At 47.6% G+C, this 25,364-nt stretch overlaps 1 protein-coding gene across 1 annotated transcript; it reads right to left on the minus strand.

Moving 5' to 3' along the window:
- Positions 1–529: 529 nt before the first annotated feature.
- On the minus strand, positions 530–24,511 carry SDC1 (syndecan 1). The gene is made up of 5 exons (XM_086623453.1): positions 24,455–24,511; positions 3,161–3,242; positions 1,607–2,100; positions 1,256–1,385; positions 530–696 (listed from the first exon to the last, which is right to left on the minus strand). The coding sequence occupies exons 1-5, from the start codon at positions 24,509–24,511 to the stop codon at positions 530–532; spliced, it is 930 nt and encodes a 309-aa protein (XP_086479579.1).
- Between the last annotated feature and the right edge of the window lie 853 nt (positions 24,512–25,364).

A 25,364-nucleotide genomic window follows, 5' to 3' on the forward strand; every position in this document is an offset into this window, starting at 1 on the left:
CACGTTCAGCTTGATGTTCCACAGGCATTAAGTGCTCCAAATATGACAGTCAGAAAGAGCTAGAGGATTGCAGTGTACCAAACGTCCGCCCAGTGCAGCCATTTGTTACACTTAAAACACATCTATGAGTTAAATTGGAAGGATCCCTGCTATACAGAATTCGAGCACTGATAACTGTTTATTCTTGCTAGCCCTTTCCCTAAATATCAAGAGGTTTATACATACAGTGCTCCCTTATCTTCTCCCCACTGCCTGCCCCAGCAGTCTTTAGATAAACCAAAGTGAGTTTAGGAACTTGCAGTCCCACTTCTGTTTAAAAAAATAAAATAAAGTTGTGCAAGAAAGCAGGGAATGTTCAATGAATCCAGGCCTACTTTGTAGTTATAAAATTTCCAATGGCAAAGTGGTAAGGGCTAATAACCCAAAGATCATATGGCTTACGTTTAATGCTAAGCACACTAGAAGGTCCATGTGCAGGGAGAGAAGAGTCCAAGAAAGATGGAATAAGAAGTGTCCTGAAGATCAGTGTTTATGCATAGAATTCTTCTTGTTTGTGTGGTTTTTGGTATCCTCCATTAGACTGTTTTGGTTCATCCAGTGAATAGCTGCCTTCGTCTTTTTTCTTCATTCTGTACAACATAAATGCAACTAGAAACACTGCAAACACCAAGCCTACTAGTCCTCCAGCAATAACACCTAGAAGGGAGAAACAGACACAGATTACTCTAGATGCCACACCAGATAATGCTAGGATGATTGTTAAGTTCCAGATTGTTCCTCACTGAATGGTCCCTGACTTCAAGACTTCCAGAAATTGATTTGTCCTTTTGCCCCCTCCCAAGTCATCCTGCCATTACCAAAGGCTCATCTACATGAGGTACACCTATAGAAACATATCTCCCACCGGGCCCTGCTGCAAAGCATGCAAGGCTATGTTGTTCAAATCCAGTAATGTGACCCAGGCAGCATTAGAGCAGTTTCACTAATTTTTGAGAGGAGCGAAGGAATAGGTTTAAACATAAAATTCCAGATAACTAGCAGTGGCTGCTTTGCTATTAGCAGATTAATATTTGCCCCTGTTAGCGTTTCAACAACACAGAATCATGAATCACCACCCTTGTTTCAGAGGTCTAACATAAAATAAAAGGTTGGCTTTCATGCTTAGAGATGTACTTGCAGAACTGCAGCTTCTGCTGCTTAGAAGACTCTTATGAGAGTCTGCTTTTACCAACTAGAAATCCAGAATATCAGGTACCTCCAAGAACTTCTTTTCTGTCCATAATTCCTGAGGCTCCTGCTGCTTTGGCATTCCTCCCAGAGTCAGCCGGTACTTCTGAGTTTTGGGTGGGGACCAAATCCTCATCTTTAGTCAAGATGAAGTCTCCCTGTTGGGACATACAAGGCAGGTTATTCATGTTTCTCATCATTGACTGTTACTGAAGACTTTCCTCAGCTTTGTTTTTTCTCATCTAAAACCGTCCATCAATATAACCTTTTAAATCAATCATTGCTTTTGACAAACTATCATCCTTTCCTACAAAACCAACTTACAATATACTACTAAAGCCATTTCCCTGGAAAGGGTGTCAAAGCTATTAGTCCTCACCGGGTCTCCAGAGCCATCTTCAGAAACCTCCCCTTGTGTAGGAACAACGTCCTTTGGAGCTGCTGTCGTGGAGGTGGCAGTGATGTCTCCCTCATGAAGGATGGTGGAGTGGGGCTCAGGCACATCTTTTGTGTCTGGCATATCAGAGCTAGGGACTTCAGATTCGAGCTCATGGACCGTATCTGAGGATTCTGAAGGAGTTACATGAACTACCGAAGGAAAGTGAGTAGTGGGGCTTCTCACTGTTGTTGTAACAGCATCTTTGGTTGATTTCTCATCAGGTGAGCCCAGGATGGGTACTTCGTCCTTCACAGCTACAACTGGCTCCTCTGTCACTACATTACTCGTTGCAGAAGGAGATATTACTTCTTTTTCAGTTCGGCTCTCAATGCCAGGAAACGGTTGTTCGTTGAAATCCATTGGTGTTGCCAGTAATGAGGAATTAGTCGGTTCTGCTGGGATTCTCCAGGTACGAGACTGGTCAGTCAGAGGACCTGCAAAACAAAAAGTATTATCCTTGGCCAGTTTGGAGACCTATTAATAGTATCTTCAGGACACTGGGCTAAGGAGGATGCCTAACTTGCATAGCCAATTTTTGTAATAACATCCGTTCAGTTGGTAATTCCTTATCCTTTTCAGTGGAATAGGGGAGGGACAGACCAATGTGCTATTCAGCAATACTTTGTTAGTCCTCTGCTTCTCCCTAAGGCACAAGCGCTAGACTGTTTGCAGACAGGTCGATAAGAGGGACGTCTGCTTCCAGTACACTGGTTGCTCAGGATGGTTATTTGACTCTTTTCCCATAAATATGTTTTATTTGATTCAGAACAGTCACCCATATACTGAACACCTTTAGTCACTGATTTCAGGGTCTTATTCCTGCAGAGCTTAATCTGAAAATACAACTACGTGGCTGGAAGGAAGCAGAAGGAATACAATGCTTTAGCTTTCCATAGCTGGCTCTTTCCTCAGTAGCATCTCCTCAACTTCAGCACTAAACAAAGCTCTCTCATGCAGCTTAGTAATCATTCCGGTAGACTTTTCCCCACCCTAAAATCCCTTTATTCCACTTTTAAAAAATTATGGCCTATGAGAACTTGCACATCTGATGACAGATAAAATTTGCACTTGATGTGTGTTGGCAGGTTGAGGTTTACACACCCTGAAATGGTATTTCCTACCAGCTTGTAAGAGAGGACAAAGGCCCTTCTTACGGTCTCTCTTCCCCATGAGTAAAGAATCACTCCAGTTTCATAACATTCTTCACGCAGTATCTTGTATTAGCAGTGACATGAAGTATACCTGCTTCTGCTCCCTTTCAAGTGTCCCACAACTCATTTTCTGCTAATTGTTAGTATCTGAAGCACTACAAGATGAATAGATTAGGCTCTTTCTCTGTTCCCAGCTCTCATATTCTGAGGCTAGGGGGTGGAGGTGGGGGTGATTCCTTCCTCCCTCCCCAACCCCCTGCTTTTAGCTTGGATGCTCATCAAGATCTTGATTGCCACATTCTGGAAGAATCAAGCACTAACAGTACAAGTGCTGACAACTCACCTGCACCTGAACCTGAGAATACATCATCGTCATCACCAGATGAATCAAGATCTTCTGGAGGAAGGTTCAGATTTGTAGTTTGCTTTAAAGAGAAGGGGAAAAGGTGTGTTAGTGGTGAGTTTACTTAAAGTTATCTGTGCAACTTTAAGTTGTGCAGAGTCCTCTAAGGGCTCCTGAAGGTTACACAAACTTTCTTCATTCAGATTGCATTTTCTCGTCTTTATTCATTCCATCTCCCCTCCCCAAAAGAGTAGTTCTGGTTAGTCTATTCGGTGTTGGAAAGGTCAGTCTTGCTGTCTCCCTTCTCTGCACTGTTTCCAGGCTGCACTTACTTTGGGAAAGAAGAAAGCAAGGAACCTTTTCAGAGCTGCATCCCAGTAGCAGCCGATGCTCGGTCCTTACACAACATAACCGTTCTGCTTCAGGTTCTGACTGTTCGTGTCTTCACTATCTACCAACCACTTCATCCATTGATTACCGCATTACTTCTAAGGCGCGGAAAGGAAGGGGAGACAAAGTAGTTTGACTTCTCTGCCTTTTTGAGCCCCTCCAGCACTGTTCATGTATCTGAAACTACAGAATCTAACTGGAAGTACAATGAGATTCCTTTTTTATAAGTGTGGGCACTCAGACCACTGATGTAGAAGCCAGCCTTCCATGTAGGAGAATACAGCCCCCTGAGCTTTCCATTTATGCTTCAATGAGTACACTAACCAGCACAGAAGTTCAGTTGCTGAAACAAGAGGCCAAACCCCTGTTGTACTGCACCTGTTTGTCACAGCACACAACGTTCAAAGCCATTCAGGATATCCAAAGAAGACAATGCTAAATAAAGCCGAGTGACTACTTCATACAGCAGAGGCCAACAAGATGTATGGACTTATCGTTCTTATTGGTACAACGTGCTTGACTCAGCTCATGACTAGCCCCAGGTTTATTTCTGCAGGCCTACTATTACCTAACCAGTCATTCTCCCTTCTCCGATTTCAAACCACAGCCCTATAAGTCACTTCCGACTTTCACCTTTCCCTATCTATCTACATTCCCCATTTTTCAGAATTTTGACATCTACCCCATTGTCACAATGCATTCGTCATCCCTTTCCAGTACCGACTACCCCATCTGCAAGTTTAGGTGATACTGTTGCATCACCCAAGCTGATCATGATTTTTATTGGGAGTGTGAAATCTCGTTTTATTATGTAAAAAGAAGAACATCCATTCTCACCAGCTTTGCACCCAGGCCCACTGTATTTCTCTAGCTTCCATTAACACAGTGTCACTTAAAAATTACTATAACACTCATTTTTGTCCTAGGGAGAAGTTAGCCAGCGCCAGTATGATCTGTTAAACAAAGCAACTGAGTGCTTTCATTGTCACTTTATTACCTACATGGCTGTATTTATCAGCCCCATCTTCTTTTCATTCTTTTAAGATACCAGGTTTATCCAGTTTTCTCTTCAGTCCTTAATACCTTATCCATTCCCCCCATTTCCATACAGCAACTAGTTTCCAAGGTGGGTAACTAGCCCATTAGATTTGACCTCTCTGAAGACAAAGTTGCATGCCAGTTGCCAATCTAAGCAGGCCCAAGATCTTACCCCTTCTAGGCAATCACTGTAGTTAGATTATTTTTTTTTAAAGCAACAAAAGAAGTAAGAACAAAAAAAACTCATATAGACATTCTTAGCACTTCCTTTCTCTACTGGAAAAACAAAGCAAAACAAACCACTTTTCCTTAAGCTTCTGCAAGATATTTCTAGAGTAATTCAAGAACAATGTTCCTTTCAATCTTTTGTTTAGCTGCACGTCATGAGGTAGTTTGGATTTTTAGATTTGTCCTTGCTTGTTTGTGCTGTGCTTTTGCACTTACCCACAGAAAGTAGGTCAGATTAAGTACTTCCTCTATGTTTTCCTTCTTGTGTGGAAGGTCAGTGACTCACACCGGCTGATCTCACTACTCTTCAAATATTAAAGAGGATGAACTGTTGGTGCAGAAAGAATATGGAAAGAACTGCCAGGCTTCCCAGACTCTGCTCCCTTGAGCGTCCTTTCCAGTATGTTCAGAAGTGAAGTCAGGCTTCAGAAATTACACCATCTTGGCTGATGGGGCCGTTGAGGACTACTTTTCTCCCTCCTTTCTCGCACTAGCAGTGGCAAGCACAATCCTTTCTTCTCCCACTCAGCTCAGTTTTGAGTGCAAGAGGAGGAGGTGCATTGTTCTCTCCAGCGGAACACTCTACCTTGAAGCAGTTAGAAAGCAATTTCTCTAGCTTTTTACTGAAGAAAGGGACTGCCAATACAGTTTAAGACATGTCATAGAATCATAGAATGGTTAGGGTTGAAAGGGACCTCAAAGATCATCTAGTTCCAACCCCTCTGCCATGTTGCCATACACCTTTATCTAGGATTGTGTCCTGGTTTTAGCTGGGACAGAGTTAGCTCTTCGTTTTAGCAGCTAGAAGAGCTCCGTGTTTTGGTTTTACTCAGAGGCTCGCTCTGAGAAGAATGTTGATAGCAAGTTGATGTTTGTAGTTGGCCAAGGACTTTTCAGTGTGCCGGAGTGCAGAAGCACGGTGGGATAAGGGGGAAGCATAGCTGGGACAAGGGGGCCACGATTCCCCTTGTGATTTGTGGTGGAACTTAAGATTGAGGGCCAAACTGGCCAATTAGTATTCCATATCATGCAGCGTCATGCCCAGTATAAAAGTGAGGGTCAGCCGGACAGAAGGGCTTTTGCGCTTTGGCTCTTTCGCCGCTTCTGCTCTTTTGCGCTTGCTGCGCTTTTGCTCTGTTGCCTTTTTTTTTTTTCCTTTCTCTCTCTCCCAGTACTCCCACTCTCAGAGTACTATCTCTCTCTCTCCCCCTCTCTATTTCGGGGCCTCGCATTCATCCATGATTGCAGCTTCGGGACGAGACGGGCTGCGGATAAGAGGGGGTGGTGAGCACCTACACTGTGTATTACTTATCTGTATTAAATTGTTCTTATCTCAACCCATGGGTTTCCCGTTTCTCTTTTAATTCTCTCCCTCATTCCTGGGGGTGGGTGAGTGACCGGCTGTGTGGGATTCGGTTGCTGGAGCAGCCTAACCCACGACAGATTGAGACTAACTTCCCTCCCAAATCTGAATCTTCAGGAGCAGCTCATACAGGATTTCCAAGAACACCTGGACAGATGTGATGGTCTGCAGATCTTAGCAACACTCCTAAAAGGATCACAGACTGTCAGGAAGTAAAATAGCAACTCTTGATCTTGACTACCGAGCCAGCACACCCCCCTTCCCCTTGCGTTAACAGATAAGGCTTGTTCAGTCGTGCCATGCTTCCTTTCCTGTTGCCCAGTGCGTCCAGCCAGCCTACCCTTACATTTCCTTCACACCTGAGCTTCTTTTAGCCTCTTCCCAGACTGCTGCATGTTCTGCTTCTCCACAGCCTTTGCCATGTCCTTGCTGGAATCCTAATTTGATTTCTGTATCTTAGCAGGAATAGCTAGGTCCTCCTCAGAGTAGGAGAGTCCAGGGCAGGCCAGTCTAACCAAAGAGACCCATGCTGTTCCAGTGTTGAGTTGCCCAGCTGCTCCCCAGCAGCCACCCTGCAACATGAAGGCAGACTCAGACCAGTTCCTGTCCCCTGAGGTTGGCTACTGTACTTCAAGAGAATAACAGAAAATATGATTTAGGATTAATAAAGTCTGCTTTCCACAGCTTTATATGAGAACTTAGTGAAGTTGCACTAAACGTGTCCTTCTACTTAGTTGTCCCAGGCTGCTCCTCCAGGAGTCACGACATCTCCATTTGACCAGGTAGTTTGAGGCCTGGGATCTGAGAAGGACTTTCTTTGCCCCAAATACTCAAAGATTATGCACATGTGAATACCAGTCAGAATATCCACAAAGTGATGTAACTTCATGACACCATCCAATTTGATGTACCATGTGCATTAAGAAACATTTGCCTAATTTATGTAACTGTACAGTTACATAAAGACTACACTTCTTGCTCCATAGACTACAGCTTCAGTAGGCTGAAAGGCAGTAACCGCTCCTTATGGCACCACAAAATACAAGCACTGCAGAAATGTCATGCTTCCACAATGATCTGCTGCTGAAGGATTTCAGACACAGCAAGGCTGACATAAAACACTGACCCAGGACAGCATCGGAAGGGACTGAACTAATTTGAGTTTTGCATCAGCAAGACAGACCGTGCTGTTCAGACAACAAACACCTCATGGTCAAGGCTTTTCCATGACCTTTTATTGCAGCTGAGTTACACCGACGAGAAAGGTTTTGATTAGTCAAGAGGATTAGGGGCACAGAACACAAATTGAATCACCAGGTGATATTGTACGAAAGAGCTAAAAATAAATTCCAGCTTAAAGCAAGACTGCTCTACCAACAACTTTGCATTACCTTAGCTCAAATTTTATTATCGTACTGTTAGATTATTCAGCTCGTGTGGACACATGCTTTTAGAAATTACTTCCATCACCATCCAGTTTATTTTGCAGTCCTCTGAGAATATTTATGGACCATTCACATTGTGATTGATGCCAGAGGGGCTGGCTGAACACATTTAAGTTCAGGCAGCGGATCCTTTGAAGGATCTCTGATGATATCTCATGTATTCTAGTCAGAAAACTTTCAATTCTTATACTGCACCTACAACATGTTGCTTTTTTAACATTTAACAAGCTCATTTTTTAGGGTGGTTTTTTTTTTGGCAGCTCAGAAAACTGATTAGAAATACTTGCCTAGCCCTTTTGATTTGGTGTCACTGAATCCAGTTCCATGTGACGGGTAAAAGTTTTAACCGCATTTTTGACATGCATTAACCAGTTCCCATTAACCAGTGGAAGAACCCCTTCTTCCCCAAGTATCAAAGCAGCCTGTTTAGAGGAAACCCTGAGGAAACTGTTAGCCTCTGCTCTTGCTGAGCACTGTATTGTTGCAGAACAATAGTTATTCAGTTCTGCTGGGACAACCAGAAAGCTGCTTAGTGGCATCTTCAATTTAATCAAGAATGGGTTCACAACTCATTAGCAATATTATTGGCTCCAGAAGTCTGACATACTCTAGACTTTTTTTTTTTAAAAAAAAGGATCATTTCTAACTATTCTTCAGTCGTCTTCATCGTGGTCGCAGACTCAATACATGAATCTTTCTGTGCTTATCCCATCAGCTGCCACAGAGATCCCTCCTGCTACAGCACAGATCTGACGTACTCTCTCACGATGAAGGGCAAATTCGTAGTTTATTAGCTGATCTCACCCCACCCAAACTGGGAGCCACATTTTTTTAATTTGGAGCCGTGGTATATGTAAAAGGAAGCAGCTTTTTTCAAATTGCTCTTTGAGGTAAGCAAAAGCCCTGGCTTTGCCACAAGCTGCTACAAGCCCTGAACTAGATTAAGGATGATTTGTATCCCACTCTTATTAATCCTAGTTAGCGATTAGCCTATTACAGCAGTGTCAAAGACACTTGAAATCCTCCATTATCTGAATAACGCTGTTAAATCTACACATTTGTTTCTCCTAATAAATCCTTCTTATTCGGCTGAAAAGGAATGAGCTGTAACGAGCTCTCCCACCTCAAACACCTCCCCAAGCATCCTGCAAGATTCTTCCAACTTCATGGGAAGCAAAACCAACCATTAGTTCTTATTTGAGACGGACATATAAGAACAAGACAAGTATTTGCTACCTAGTTTGGCTACCAAATATGACACTGGAGCATCTAGAAAAAGACTCTTACAAGGATTTGAACAGCTCTAAAATAAACAGAAAGGTCTGTCTTTCACCTTTTTCCATATACCGAAAAGCAGAGCTAGTCTCTCTGACAGAAATGCTATCTGAGGCAGAGCAGCCTGAAGAGCCTCTAACCTCAAAATATTGATATTAGTGTGTGGCAAGACAAAACCACCTGCTGAAAGAAATTTTAGCTTTGTTAAACCTTGATATTCTGCAGTTAATAGCCCACACATGATTAACTCCAGTCCCAGATGTCCATGGTATTCAGACAGCTTAAATGGTTAAGGAAAAAACCAAAACAAAACAAAACCAAACCAAACCACCCACCAGCATCCTCACCTGTCCCCCTCCTTGGGCAGGCACACAGACTGCTAGCATTAAGTTGACCACGCACACCTTCAATTTAACAGTCAGCCATAAGTTCTGGAGTTGCTGAAACAGAACTGATGCTTTTATGTGGCAAGTCAGAAGCGAAGCTTGCGTGCCAGTCTGCTACATCAGAAGTCAGTAGCAGTGTGGCACCATCTCAGCTAATGGCTTTTCCATTACTCCATTGATAACATAAGCACCAGTGCTGCTTGGTGACTCTGCAGATTAATGCAGTAGTTATCTTCCTAGAACAGCCAAAGATACTGACTAACAGCATAGGTCAAAGAGCAAAGAGACAGCTACAGACTGTCCCACAAACAGCCTATGGACTGGATAGCCCAGATTTAAGCAGTGCTTTTATCCCTGGCTAGTGTTCCAATCAAGGCTGTTCAAAGCATTACAACTATCTGCCCTCCCTATTTCATAGGGTGGCGTATCCCCCTCTCGATGAGCTTTTGCTGCATACCAACAGGCTTCAGCATCCCCACTCTTCTCCATCCATCACTTTATGTCAACTGAAGTAAGGCTGGTTAGTGGCTCCCAGGGTGCTCCGTCCAAAGGGAAGCAGTCAGGCAGCTCTCAAGTGGGAAGTATAGGATGCTCTTTTGCTTAGCAAGGCAAGCACCATTTTAGCAGCAAGAGGTGAGCATGCCAGTTAATCTGGCTGCTTCTCAATCAGATCATTAGTAGTATAAAGAAATCTGGAAGAATCTTGGTTACAGCTACAGTCCCAATACTACCCAAAGCTCACCTGAGGTACCATGTTGTTGCCCAATCAGCATTACATTTTCTCCTTACAGTGACAGGGCAACTTTTGTAATTAAGTAGGGCTGAAAGACAGCAATCAACGTGCCAAGAGCGAAAACGAACCAGCCTGTCACCATCGGGTTTGGGTTTCACATTCTGCAGCGGGGCCCTTTAAACTCCCACCTCCCACGAGAGCGTGTCACTTCATGCTTTCCGGACCATCCCTGCATAGCTGTTCGTGCAGTCTCATGGTGAACCAGAACAGGGAACTGGTCTGGTTTTTAAAAAAAAAAAAAGGGAAAAAAAAAAAAAAGGAGGAGAAAACATCATGCAAAGAATTTTCCAGCAGGACCAGTTCCCCAATCCTGCTCAGTGCATGAATACACAAGTGTTTGTATTGGCACAGGGCAGAGCGCGGCAGCCAGGGCTGCTTAAGCAATTCATATAGAATCACAGCCTGGGCTCCCGGGTGCTGACACACGTTCACCTCCCCCGTGGCAGGGGGCAGTGAAACGCCCCGGAGGGGCAGTGAAACACCCCGCCACCGCCATGCATTACGGAAACGCGCATCACCGCGTCGGCACCCTCAGACTGCCGGCAGCACGATGCGAATCAGAGGCTGACCCAAAGGGCTGCCCAGGTTTATACAAAGAGGAGCAAGGAGCAGGGTTGTAGGGAGACTTCTCTTCCACAGAGTGTTGATGATGGAGAAGTTTTGTTACGAAGTCTGATAACAATGCTTTTAAGTCCTCCCTGAGCTCCAGAACACAGTACAAAGGCTGGATAGATGTCTTATTCAGAATGGGAGTAGTTCTACTTTTGTCTTGGGCCACCTGAACTTTACAGGAGGCCCAGTGCAACTGCTGTTTAGTACTGGACAAGGAGCATATGGCACATCCTTCAGCAGAGAGGGCTGAGCAAAGCCAAGGGTAGCTGGAGTCCCATGAGGCTATGGACTCCACAGCTGGGGAAGCTTGTAGCCACGCAACACACACAGCATCAGCGACAACGCAGTGTTTGTGCACGCTGCAAGGAGCATACAAAGCAAGCACCATGTCGGTTCTGACGCCAAAGAGCTGAGCTGCCTCCCAATTCTCTCTCAGCCAACTCCACTAGAAGTCTGATCAATCCTTTGACAACGCAGAGGAGCGAGTTCGAGTCTGTGCTCCTGCTTCTTCACCTGGAGGATATGTCAAACCAGTAAGTAACTACACACTGCGTTCACTCATGCCAGCCTGCTCCTTCCAGCCAAGCAACACAGCCCAGGCCAACGACTGAATCTCACTGACAAGTCAACACGTCCACGGACGTGGCACATGACGTGCACTTAGCTTAACTCTGTATCAGTGGCAGGTACGGGTTGCCACAATTCGGCCAAAAGTGGGGTACCTTTTGTCTCCCACGTTCAGGTCAGCCTGTGTTTTGAAGATGCAGTTTAACAAGAAAGCTCTTTTCCCTGCAGCTAATCTCACGAGAAGCAGCCAGTTCAGTTTTATGCTCTATCTGCTTTTCTTTAAAGAGCCTTCCCCTGCAGCTCTTCAACATACTTGATAGTTCAGGCATTCCATTTCTTCAGATAGCACAAGAAAGCCACAGTCAATGTGTAACTTCAAAGAGTCATGCAAAGTAGGTGCAGCTCAGTGAGGCCACACAGCCAACAGCTTCACTTCATCCTGGGGAATTAATTTCAATATGTTTCAGCTGGCTTGAGAGATGAGCAGTAAGCTGCGTAAGCCGAGACCAGACAAACCTAACTTGTCTTAAAACCCTCTGACTTAAAGCCACCAGCACTTCTCACTTCCTAGTGTAGTAAAACCAGCAGAGAATATTTGGTCTTACAGCAACAGCCAGTTCATCTGCTTGTCTAGAAAAGCACAGATGGGGAATTGCTTCATTTCAGCCAGAGCCAGTGATGGGCTGCCCATCCCATGAACGTTGAACAAAGTAAAGTTAAGAGAGGCGTATGCTACAGGTCAGAAAATGTTTATGAAACAGAAACCCATCCAGCAAAGGACTCTTAGTAGCCCAAAACCCACTACCCAAGCATACTAGTAAGTGCAACGCAGATAAACATGACCCTCCTGATGGAAGAAGAAATTAAAAGTGACAGGATCTAAGGTTCCTGCTGCATCTTTGTCCCCTGCAGCAGCACAGCCACAGGCCCCCTGGCTACCAATTATTCCAACGTGGCTAGTTCACAACACATAGGATGACGGCCGGATACACACAGCCCCTGCTGTGGGGTTCAGGCAGGTGAGGTTGAGCAACTCCCCTCAGACAAGTCATCAGCAGTTACAGCCACTGAAACAGAGAATGGACTTTGCAGTGTTCCCCTCCAACACATATAAACACAATGACCTTATGTTTTCAACAGCAGACCAGCAAAACCAGTCCCTATCCTCAGATGGTTATTCCCATGCATTGACCTCTGTTGCCATGAACAATCTCACTTGCGTTCAGCTGCAAATTCCTTTCTTTGCCCCATTTCTTGTCACCCACTCACCCTGTCTTATAGCATCAGCACTAATGACTGTCACTGGAGTGAAACTCGCTGCAGAACCACCGACGCTTCCTGGCAAGTGCAATAGTGAGCTTCAGACTGCTTGATTGCTCCTCGACAGCATGCATGGGCTGGACAGGCCAGTCTCCTCTCCCCATAAAGCTAAGAAACAACCCAGGTCCCAGAAAAACAGATCAGTTAGCATTACAGCCCTCAGACTGATCAATGTAGTCCAAGACTGTGAAGGAAGAGCTGCCAAGCAGCTAGTGTATCCATTCGTCTCATTTGAGACTGTCTTCTTCCAGTACGCCCCTTAGCTGAAGCTGGTCAGCATGCCGCTGTAAGGCCATGTGCCTCTGCATGCTCCTCTGGCTGAGCATCACTGCAGAAGAGAGCACAAGCCAGCAGCACACCAACATCAGGACACAGAGTGGCAGTACAAGGATTTTGGTCCCACAAGAGCACAACCCATTCTTTTCATCCTCAGCCATTCAGCTCAGGAAATCCCACCTCAGAAATAACAGATGTGTCTATCAGAAAGCTTGACGTGGTCTATGGCATCTCAAGTCTTCAATTAGGCTGATGGCACGCTATGAATCACCTGCAGCACCAGAAACACATGTGTGTGCCTCTGGTCCTAGGGAAGCCTGTTTCCTGGAAATAAATGTCATTGAACTTGGCTGGTGAAACTACTACCCATTTCAAATGAGCTCCATGCCAGCTTTTGTGTGATCAGCAAACTACCACAAGCAACGTGGCAGCTGCATGAATGCTCTGACCTGAGCAGACGTGTTCCCAGAAGTCAGAAGTGACTTCATCACCATGCTACACAGCATTCTGGAGGGGAAGCAGCTGTTCTGCTTCACCTGAGGAACGGAAGCCAACATGCAGCCAGGAACACTTCCTGCCTCCAGGAATTATTATCAGGTAAGAGTAAGTGCAACAGCCTTCAGTATCCAGGCACATGGCTAGGAGAAGACCCAGGTTCTTATCTCAATCTTGGGAGTTTCCCTCTTCTTCTCCTTCAACTCTAGCAGTTACCTAGTGCGAGATATGCCAAGGAGACAGGAGATAAAGCTCTAAGATCTTCTTGAAGGATCACAGAAGTATTTTCACTCTATTTGTGATACATATATATGTTTCTAATTTGAGCAAACTGCTTGCAGTGCTACGCTAGGTCAGTGAAATCCAAGTTTCAGATAAAAACCCCTAGTGTATCATCAGACTAAAGGTTTACTGGCAGTATTTCTGGTTCCTAGCAGCTAGGAAGTTATTTAAACCTCAGCAGAAAGACGAACTCACAGCACTGCAGTACTAAAGATCTCAGCTAAAGCAGGTTAGTTGGTAACTTAATGAGACTACTTAAACCTACATCAGTTAGGCTTACAACAACAACAATAAAAAAAGCTGACAAGGTATTCTGATTAGTTACATAAAGTTACAGTGGAACCACCCAGACTTAAAGTTTTATAGAGGATATATCCTATAGCAACTGGATATATCCTATAGCAACTGGATATGCACAAGACAACAAACATTACTTTCTATTTGCCGACACTTCAGTGACAGAAACACCTGCCAGCTGTAAGACCTGCTGCTATCAAACACTGCTTTAGCTTCCCAGCTGATCTGCTCGTAGTTTACCCTACAGGACATACATCGAGTCCTTCATATCGTGACAAGCAGCCTGAGACTCAACGATCCAAGACAAGGCCTTCTTGATTGCTTTTGTAAACTTCATGTTTTCTCCAGAAGGACCCATGATGAAGTCTCCAATGCTTCTGAATTATTTTTTTTTTTTTACTAACAATCTGTATTTTCCGTACACACATCCCAGACATCCGTTACCTTTGAATGCTGTATTTCGTCATAAGTCTCATACCCAGCTCCTTAGTTACAGCACCACCAACAACCCTGTTCAGGCACACCGCCCCCATCGCAGAGCTGATTGATCAGGGACCTGGAAGCATTCAGGAAGAGCTGCCTGGCTTGACCAGACACTGTCCCTGTCTCCATCTCACATGTGCACACCAGATGGCAGGACCCATCACACCCCACAACCCTATCCCTCCCTGCTGTTGTCAGTCTGCTACAGAAGACCTTGACCACTTGCAAGGGAGGTGCAGAAGCAAGTTAGACTTAGGCAGCAAAATATACCAACCGTTGGCATTCAGATGCCAGGAGTCAGACCTTCTGATTTGGTCACACTGCTAAGCTCTAACCAGTTCTAAGAAACTCTGTTCTTGCACAGCAGGGCTCATACCAGTCTGTTAAGAAGGAACTTCTTAACTTTTCACTCTGAGGGTGATGAGGCACTGGAAGAGGTTGCCCAGAGAAGCTGTAGATGCCCCATCCCTGGAAGTGTTCAAGGTCAGGTTGGATGAGGCTTTGGGCAACCTGGCGTAGTGGAGGATTTCCCTGCCCATGGCAGGGGGGTTGGAACTAGATGATCTTTGAGGTCCCTTCCAACCCTAACCATTCTATGATTCCATGAACTTGTGAATCTCAATGAGCAGCCAGTTGCTGAACTTACACAGACCATGCAAGAAGCTTTAGATTTTGGTTTTGATGCAATGCAGGGCAGCTCCTGCACCTTGGCAGGTCTTATACTAACACACACGGTTAAGTGTACTTTTTTGCATTTGCTTCCATGTCTCACCATTTCCAGTTTCAAGTAAACCAGCACGGACGTGAAGAAATCAAGTCTCTGCCTAGATTATGAGGCATGCTATCAAGTCTGTTGTATCCACAGGATCTCACGGTGCTGACTAAGCCTAGATTGTTTATAATGCAGAAGTCATCCCTGCCAAACAGACGGAGTTACACCAGCATGACTAAACCATGCACAAAAGGATTGAAACATCTCCACCAGATGCAGGAGCCACATCTCGCATCAGGAATACCTTGTTCTGCCATGCCAAGAGTCTTCTCAAACAGGTACTTTCAGCATCACCCCTTGCTTCCGGCATAGTCTTAGCAGCTCCTGAGTGCAGGTACTGAAGAAAAGCAGCATGTAAGTGTTTTGGGTACTATTAGGCTCCTACTGCTGCTCATTCCAAGGCCAGGTGGTCTTTGGGCACAGGATGGAGCACATTTCACTGAATTACTCTAATGTAGAGCACAGCTCAGACTGCATGAACTCCCTTTGAGAAATATGCATGCTCCTAACCATTGGAGCATACAGCAAGTGATCTACCCATATAGAATGGTGCCGAGATCAAGCTCCCCGTGCCTCCCCCTAGGACACTAATGGACTCTGTGCCTCCCCCTAGGACACTAATGGACTCTGCATTCAGGTTGACAAAAGCGTTGGTAATCCTGCATGTCAGACAAAGTTCTGACAACTGCTGCTTAGTTCTGCGCCGTTTACAGTTAAGTTACACAACATCTCAATGAGATTATGGAAGCTGGCTGTTGTACTTCCAAGCTGAGTCATGAGGGTGTTGGAAGTATCATTTCAAAGCTGAAGCATCAAATGAAACCCTCCCATCAGAAACAGTCTTAAAAACCTGCTGCTGCAATTGCACTCTAGTCACCTATAGTTCTACTCATTTCAGAAATGAACATTAGGCATCTCTTGACCCAACAGCCAGTGGATTAAACTAATGGACTCTGACCTTGAGTCACTCAGTTGCACTGTTTAGAACCACATCTGTACAGTAGAGCCCTGCACGAGGGACTGTTACAGAGGCAGGATAAATCAGAGAGCTGCCCTTTGATCCAAGCTGCTACCCAAGTCTCACTGTAACAGATACTAGCTTCAGCTACCTCATGTTTCATTTTCGGGTACACAGCTTGTTCACCTGTCTTCCCCATGGCCTTGTTCCAGAGCAGTCACCAAATCAATTGAGGAGGTTAGAGTTTAGGAGGAGATGCTACCACTTTTGTGGAGTCTAGATGCTCTCCTGCCTCATATGGGCAACTGTAAGACTTAAGTTGTGATTTGGACATCCCTGCGTTTTACACATCTATACTGTGAAGAGACAAGAGACATCACTAATGCCATCTCTGATGGACTGTCAGGCATTAAGACAAATCAATAAAACTACTAAAAACTTCAAGGCAAGGTGAAGTGTTTCAGTACCAAGTTGCTCCTACCACAGCATGTCCCTTAGTTCGGAGAAGCTTCTGGCAACGAGTACCATCAGGATAGCTAGACGCTACATAACAACAGATCAAATTTGCAAGACATTGTTCGAACATCACTAAGTTAAAGATATTTCATATACGAATAAAATTCTGAGTTTACTCACTGACTACCAACTCTCGTCAGCACAATATATCTCTAAAGAAAGTGGAGCATAAAATGCTGAAGGACGACCTTATGGGCCAATTCTAAAAGCACAGGCTGAATCACTGGCACGTACCAGCACCATCACTCTGACACAGAATGCTTTGCTGTTCCAGGTTTGTAGTATCCACCTCACAAACCTCAGGTGATTGATTACACAGGATTTCTCACGCAACCGTAGTCACTCACCCTCCTCAAGCATCCAAAAAGGCTCCATTTTCAATGAGAGAGTCGTGATCTCCCACTATGAACTTTTGCTTTCTTTTACTGGATACTGCAGGTTTTACAATTTCATAATATTCTGGGCCTGCTGCCAGAGACCCACTGGCTACATCCACACTAGTAAATTAAACAACATCAGGGAACGTCCCCGGGCACTGGAATACAATCTATACCATCAAATTATTAGAATGATCTCTGGCACAGTTTCGAGCCGTGCCAACTGGTGTGCCCCCAAATACCACACGGGAAGGTTCCCCAGCAGGCAGTCTGGAGTAGGGAAGTGTCAAAGGATAGGTCAGAAAATAAGATTTGCTATACCACTGGGACTCTAGCATTTAAGTTGGCCACAGGACAAGTAGTGTCCAGCTTGTTTTACTTACTGGAATCGGTGTAAGGAGGTTTGGTGCATCTGTTGTAACGCCTTTTGGCTGCACGCTGGGGAGGTGGGGGCATACTGAGCATTTAGCACTTTTCGGCTACTCCAGCAGTATCTTCTAATTACTCATAATCGCATCTTGCAGCTTCTGTAGCAAGAAGCTCAGCACCATTTCACAGCTCAGCGTGACGACAGATGCAGACAGAGAAACTTTTTGCAAGTTAAATCCGCTTCGGAGCGGAGCCGATGCTGCTGGAGGATTAAGCTAGAAGCTTTCGTCTTCGAGGCCATGAGTCAGTTGATGTAAGCACATGATAGCAGAGCACTCCTTTGCCACTGCCCAGACATGCCAGAGTCAGTCTCTTTTGTTAGGTGCTTTGTTCACTGATGGGAAAGTAGTCACGATGATCTAGATGATTCCTCCGTTAGGACAGAAAGAGATTTAGAAGTCAGAGCTGCCTCACTGCGGGCTGTTAGGCGAGTTTCGATGCAAGCCTCGCTACCACTTTTCCACTGCACATAGGTGCCACTTACACCCTGTTAGAGCCAGCGAGGTGGACGAATCTCATTTGGCCATCAAATCTGCCAGTGCGAGAGTCTGTATTACAGCTTCATAAGCACAGAGCACAGCAGGGGAGTGAAAAATACCACATATATTAGTGTTAGATATCAATTCAAGCAAGCTTTGCGGGTTCTCTAGTTTGGACTCTTACTCCTCTTACCCCTCAACTTAACCAAAGCAAGCCTGGGCTCTGTCCCTAAAGAAGATACCTATCAATCGGATAACAGGTTCTCTCTTCTACAGAGATGGTCTTACCCGAGACTGATGTTCTGGTAGACAGACAGGCTGCTCTGAACTCCTGCAGCTGTACAGAGCACAGGCATCAAACCTCCCAGATCACCATCTTGGGGTCAAGGGCATGCAGTCTCCAAATCCTGCTGTGAGTTGGTCAAGAGTACATGACAGGGATAGATAGATAGATATCTCCCTATATAAATACTGGTCTCAAAGCATACAATAAGGCAGCAATAGGGTCCTGTTTTGGGACAGGATAGAGCCAGGTAGCCGCTTCCTACAGGGCTGCAGCTGCCAGCTCTGATCCCCCGGGACCAGCCAAAGGCTCCCTACCAACACAGCCACAGCAGTACCACTGCTACGGCGTGGAGCTTCACAAGCGCTCTCATCTGGAAATCGTTATGTTAATCACCGCTTGCTCTCCAGATGGTAGACTGGCTCCACTCTCCCCTGCCCACCTCTGGCTTCAATATAGAGTCTGCTCGTCTAGTAATCCCTAGATGCAAGGGGCTGGACTCGAGCTGCTGACTGGTCTGACCAGGATGTGTACTGCCACCAACATTAGAAACTAATTAGAAGAGCTTTGCTGTGTACAGCACAGGACAGTCATAGTCTGCAGTGCTGCCCAGAAAGCATTCAGCACGCTCCCCTTACAACTGGAATGGAGTTCAAGTTTCCTTCCATTTAAGAGGCAATAAGCTCCTCATCACGTGGCACAGGCAGACAAAGAGCAACCCCCACTCTCTAGCTATGGCTTGTGTACCCTCAGGGGATGGAGCCAGGGCACTCGGAGAGCTATGGCATGAACCAGCAGTACTTTCCAGAAGGCTGGTTGACAGGAGCCTGGGACCGCCTATGGCCACAACCCAAGACCGTCAGCTGTTGTTTCCATGACTGGCCTACAAGATATTGTCGCCACTGCACAGGCAGCACTGAAAAGTTACAGGATGGAGCATGACAAGAACACAGAGCCTCCATGAAAGGCAAGATACCCATGAGTGTTTTAAGCTGGTTGGGAGGCAGTTCCCCATCTGTTATCAGTGCCTTTGGTTTAGTGAGGGGTCATTCTGCAATAACGATCCTGAAGACCTTTCAGTTATTAGAGAAGCCCTGAACACGAAGAGGCAATATGAGCGGACGCTAAAGAGAACCGTATTGCAAAAACAAGGGCTATGGAGAAGATAGTTCTGCCCGAGAGCACAACAGCAAGACGCATAAGTGAAGCAGCAAGAGCTCTTCAACTGATCAATACCCGAAGGAGTTGCAAAGTGAAAGCTTAGCAGGGGAAAGCCATGACTTACAACACCTCCATGACTCAGTCGTAACTGCAGCTCCAGTGACTCACGGGAAGTTCTGTTAGCAACTCCATCCAAATCCCACTAACGCACTGGTTCCCATCCAGCAAAGCAAGCCTCACTGGTGAGACTGGTCTCAGCGGTGAGATACAAACATTGCAGCCGAGCATGGCAAGGAGCCCAAGCTAACAGACTCCGTTGGACCCATGCCGGTTCCACAAGACCCAGAACGTCAACTGCAGCCAAGCATTGCTTGAGAAACCGAGAGGTTGGGAAACCACCACATTAGCAGATGTTGCTCCACAAGAGCTGCTTGTAGGAGGTCCAAATGTTATCTCACTTTGAGGTAAGGCTTCACAGTGCAGTAACTTTTCCACTAGCATCTCCACAGTAGAAAGTGCACTATCCCAGGTTTTTAGCCAGGCCAGATAAAGCTCATTTCTGAAGTACACCAGTAGCCTAACAGAGCAGTAGTTCAAATGAAGTACACTAGTCAACTCTAATTTAGAGACCTGTTAACAAACTCAACACTCAGCACTCCTAAGTTAGGAGACACCACATGCTCTCTCATTTTAGAGTATCTTCTCAGCTCAGAAGAGAAGTGAACCCATAAGAAACACCAGAAGTCTTTGCACTGTTGGTCAAAACAACTTCCACTTTCCAAGTTCACTGCCTGTATCAAAGTCTAGGGAGTAACAGATGCCTCACTTCTAATCCACAAATAAACAGCGCTTTTAAATGGTAAAGTGCTCTGATGCCTCCTCAACAGCTCACAATCCCCTTCCAAATACATCCACTTATCTTGCTGCTCATATTCCTCACTTCAGAATGCTGATCCAGGACCCAACCATACTCCCTAATTTTTTCCACAGCCTTTAGCAGAGCTAGACTATGGTATTGTCTGGAGACACTGATCCAGTTGCACTAGGACAGGAGAGAGCTGTTGTTCCAGCTGAAAGCTGCTGTTTCCCACTGCTTTGCTAGTTCTCTTGGCACAGAAACAGCACCTGCCCCATCTGTTTATGGGAGAGTTACCATAAAAGTTTCACAAATAAAAAGACTATCACTGAGCTAAATTGCTCTCAGATAAGGACACTAAAGTAAAGGTGTCTCTGCTCCCCGTGTAGGCAAAATCAGATCTAGTCAACAAAGCCCCGACAACACAACTCACCTTGAAGCAGAAGTGCAGGAGCTGGTCAGATAATCGCTCTCTTTGGCTCCACTGATTACATCTCCACGACTATAATGAGAGCTTAGGCACCTAGTGCACACATAGACACCTACATTTAGGCACCTTAACATCAACTGAACCTTGTCCTGAGGGACTACTGCCATTTGAAGTACCCTATGTCTCAGTGAGTACATCAATCTCCAGCTGTCCTGGAGTGCTGTATTAATAGCTCTGAGTTAACAAAGAGTAGGAGACATCTAAGACAAAAATACTAACGCTGCAATGCTGAAGCACTGCAATTTTATCACTGACAGCACCTCCTCAGGATAGGGGTCCTATCTTCTCTCTCCCAAGAAGCTATCTCCTCCCTGTAGCAGGCCCTACTAAAACCCCAGCTCCCTAGATGCCAGGTGACACAAACAAGTGTGGAATGTCCCTCTCAGAGGTGTTAGTATGGTTCTTGGACACAAGAGCCACTTCAAACAAGGTCAGGATGAAGTGCTACTATATAGGCCACCTGGAGACATCTAAGCACTAGCAATGCAAAACACATACCTAAAATGGGCCCATTTTGCTGTTAAAACAGCAGCCTACATTTCAGGTTAGTGCACTAGCTTAATTTTAGAAGGCTTACAGGTTTCTTGAGCTTGCTGTAACTTGTCTCGGATTGTTAGAGAAGATTGTTTAGTTTCCAGAAGTTTCAGAGTGCTGCCATTAAAAACGTTAGCTCTTCTAGCCACTTGAAACTAAGAGAAACCTAGAACAAAAAGACTACGAATGTGCACCAGAGCCCCTTATGCAACACAAACCACAGCTTGTTTGTCTCTGATACAATAGTTGAGTTGACCAGATACAATAGAGTCACTGTTTTAGGGGGAGGTAGCCACCAGCAAGTAAGCGTTCAGATGGAGAAACACTGTTTATACTGCTCAATAAATCATGTGATGCTGCTCTGCAGGTACTATAGAAGAAAGTGCTTCCTCTTTATCCACTGCCTACATGTTTAATAAGTAAGCTGGACTACCTAATTTCTTCTTATTAGTTTGCATTCAGATAGGAATGACATCACCCTTGGAAAAAGGTTTTGCCTGCTCTGCTAAGCTTGTGTTAACCAGCAGCGTGCACCTCCACCAGATGAAACAATCAAAACCCTGTTTTCCCTCATGATACAGGCTGGACTGTCCACTGCCCTCCTGCAGCAGGCTGTGCATCTTGGCTCAGTTGGCTTCATGGCAGGGTTACGCCATATAGAAGTATTCATTTGAGACAATAACTGCGTTAATCCATTAAGATGCATCAGCCTTCTTATTTCAAGGAAATCAATGCCCACACAACAAAGAGGGCAATTATTCTCATACAAGGCGTTTTGAGCAATAAAGGGTCACCTTGAAGAAGAACAGGAACCTCCCCCACCATTTCTGCAGGTAAGAGTACTCAGAAAGCAAACCGCTATCATTCGGCCACTTTCTTGTTCCTGCTTATTACTTCTACAACATGCGTACATGGACGAGTCAAGTCACGTAGCAACAGCCAAGGGTCAAGTGATGTGCCAGTGGCCATGGCACGCTTTCCAATAATCAGACCACCAAGAACCCAACAGAACCATGCCAGTGCCCATCACACTGGGATCTGGCATATGCAAAGGACTCTGTAAGGTCACTCTGCCTTCTGTGCCCAAGACAAGAGGTTTTCTGCCACTTGATGCAAAAGCATAATTATTCCAGACGGGTGGGAAAGGCACCTTAGGCCATGTCACTGACATTTCAACATGGGGGAAAAAAGGCCACATGATCACCAGAAGGGAAGCAGCCTCAGCGCTGAGTCACCACCCAGAGCCCCAAAGACTTCTGCTGCTCCATGTGCTCACCCAGGAAACCCTCGATCTGATGGGTCAGCCAGGCCTGCGTGTCTCTTACGCACAGGAAAACTCCAGACAAGCATTTACTTCATGCCCTTACCATTTCTAGTGGGGAATATTTATCATAGGGGAATTTTATCCAAATGCACTGCAGAGGCTGCAAATTAACTGCAGGTTTTCCATTTTATTCAGTAGAAGGCTTATGCAGAAGCTATGAGCAGAGCTCGCTCCCCATGAAACAGGGTTGACTACGCTCACATGCTTGTCATTTTTAGCCATCTCCTAGCTACTCACTCCCACGTGTGCTAGAAGGGTGCGTGTCCAGATCTACAGGTAGAGCTCACAGACAGAATGGTACTGCAGAACCGGAGGTATTTTGAGCAGTTTAGCCCCTGCCGCGCACTTTGTTCTGCCACTCCTTATCCAACGGCTGGGGCAGTTCATCTCCAGACAAGTTTCAAACCTATTTATTCCCTTTCAGAAAGCAAGAAACGCCAGTTTTGACTCCGCTCGTCCTGCCTGCTCACACAAAGCCTCACGCTCCGCTTCTTCCTTCTAACTCCTCCAAAAGGAGGAGGCTCCTCCAGCGACCCGCACGCACGTGGGGAGCGGCGGGACGGCGGCGCGGGCTCTGCGCCCCTCCAGAGGCGGCCGCAAGGCTCCTGCCCCGCATTCCCTCACCCCGCACGGAGCCCGGGCCCCCAGCAGAGACCCGCAGCACCGTGGAAAAGCATTTTCACACGGCTGCGGTGCCCGGTTCCCGCGGGGAGGCCCCGGGCAGGCGGAGGCGGGGAGCGGAGCGAGCCGTGCCCTGGTCACGGCTGACACCTGGCGGCTGCCGGGGCCGGACAGCGGCGCTTCCCGGGCTGAAAAGGTGCCCGCAGCGCTACGGAGCCGCTCGGCACGTCCCCGGGAGAACTCCTCCCGAACACCGGAGTTTTGAGAAAGCGTTAAGCCTCGCTAAGGCAGCGTTACTAACCGTGCGCGGGAGGAGAGGCTGGAAGCATGACTGCAGAGCTAAGGAAGGCGGTGATGGGGTCTGGGGGAGCGGACGGCCCCGAAGCCCTGCCCCGGCGGCTGCGGCGGGGGGGGGGGGGGGGGGCGCCGGGATGGCCGCACGCCGCCGGCCGGGAGGGGAAGCGGGGCTGCTTCCCCAGGGCTGCTGCCGAGCACGGGCATGGGAGGAGCCGGAGGATTCGTGCGCCGAGTCGAACGCCAGGATTTTCGGTTTAGTGGGCAGAAATAAACGGCATCCGGGCGCACTCTCTGCTGGCCCGGCTCGCTGGGCACAAAGGCGGTGGGGGAGCAGCCAACCTCGAACTCCCTTCGGAGCCCGGTTGTGCCAGGGGGACAGCAGGCGCACTCTCGTTTCAGAAGTCACCCGTGACCGTGGAGCGCGGCTCCCGGGCCACAGCTGAGCCACAAAGGGCCACATGCGAGCGCTCGCCCAAACTTACCACTCACTCCCCTCCGCGGCGCACCACGCCGAAGGAAGGACGTGAGCATCACCCCCCCCTGCCCCGCAACTCCCTGGCCTTTCCCGGTCGCACCGAGAGGCTCCCGCGCCCCGGCGGGGGCTACCGGGCAGCGCCGCCCGCCCCGCAGCGCACCGGGGCGGAGCCGCCGGCAGACCGGGAGCAGCCGCGGCGGGTCTGGTTTGAATTAAGGCTGCCGGGGCAGCCCGGGCTGGGGCCCGCCGCCAGCACAAAAGGCCACCGGAGCCCTCCTGGAAGGGCAGGACACCCCTCCCCTGCGATAACCTGTGGGAACGGGAAAGCCGGGAGGCTCATGGGGCGCGGCGGCCCCCCCAGCCCACCGCCACCCCGGTCCCGGTCTCGGTCCCGGCCCCGCGCGGCCGCCCGGGCCCCGCGGCCCCGCCGCCCCACGTGCGCCGCGCCGCGCCCCGCTCGCCGCAGGCTCACCGGGACAACAGCCTGGAAGCAAAGGGCTACCAGCCACACGGCCACCACGTTTATCATCCTTCGTCCTCGCTGGGCCTCGGAGTGCACAGCCTGCCCCTCCTTTCCGCGGTCCCCTCCGCTGCTCTTGCCCCGCTCCTCTTACTATTCTTTTAAGTAGCTGCAAGGTTTCTCTCTTTTTGATTTTCTTTCTTTTTTCTTTCTTTTTTTTTTTTTTTCCTCTTTTTGCCCCCTCCGCAAGCCGCCGAACCAGCCTTCCAGCAGCACTCTGCAGCGGCGAGGAGCTGAACCCTGTCTTTTAATGAACCCACTGCAACAACCTTCACCTTACGGCCACCCCCCGGCCGGCTCCGCCTCCGCTTCCCTCCCCTCCGATGGGCTCCCGGCCCGGGCCCCAGCCCGGCCCCGGCCCGGCCCGGCCCGGCCGGCACGCCCTACCGCCCGCCCCCGCTTCCTGCCGCCGCGCTACCTGTGCCGCCACTGCCGGGCGGGCGGGCCCGCTCCCGGTCCCCCCTTCCCCGGCTGCCCGGCAGCCGCCGCTTCCCTCCAATTGCATTTCCCAGATTTCCTCTGCGGCAGCGGCATTCCTCCCGCCGAGCTTCCTTCCTTCTCGCTAAAATAATAATAACTAATAGTAATAATAATAATGTTAAAAGCCCTCCCTTCCCTTTCCAGTGTGGGAAAATCACGGGGGTGCGCTGCCTTTTCCCCTTCCCCGGCGTCGCTCCCCCGCCGCACCGCGCCGCGCCGGGCCGGGCTGGGCGGGCACCGTTCCACGGGCGGCCCGTCTGCGCCGAGGCTCCCGATCACCTCCAGAGGGGTTTCTCCCCGAAAAACTACGAGGTTGGGTGTGTGTGTGTGTGCCCTCCTGCCCTCCCTCCTACCCGCGGATCCCCGGCGCTGGCCCCGCACC

Source organism: Tauraco erythrolophus, chromosome 2 (genome assembly GCF_009769465.1).
Source record: "Tauraco erythrolophus isolate bTauEry1 chromosome 2, bTauEry1.pri, whole genome shotgun sequence".
NCBI classification, from domain to species: Eukaryota; Metazoa; Chordata; class Aves; order Musophagiformes; family Musophagidae; genus Tauraco; species Tauraco erythrolophus.

Bases quoted from the DNA above. Each gene is read 5' to 3' on its own strand.
- SDC1 (XM_086623453.1), bottom strand. From the start codon at position 24,511: ATGATAAACGTGGTGGCCGTGTGGCTGGTAGCCCTTTGCTTCCAGGCT. The intron at 1,386-1,606 runs GTGAGGACTAAT...ATGTCCCAACAG, and splicing joins AAGATGGCTCTGGAGACCCG to GGAGACTTCATCTTGACTAA. The intron at 697-1,255 runs GTACCTGATATT...TCTCCCTTCTAG, and splicing joins CAGAAAAGAAGTTCTTGGAG to GTGTTATTGCTGGAGGACTA.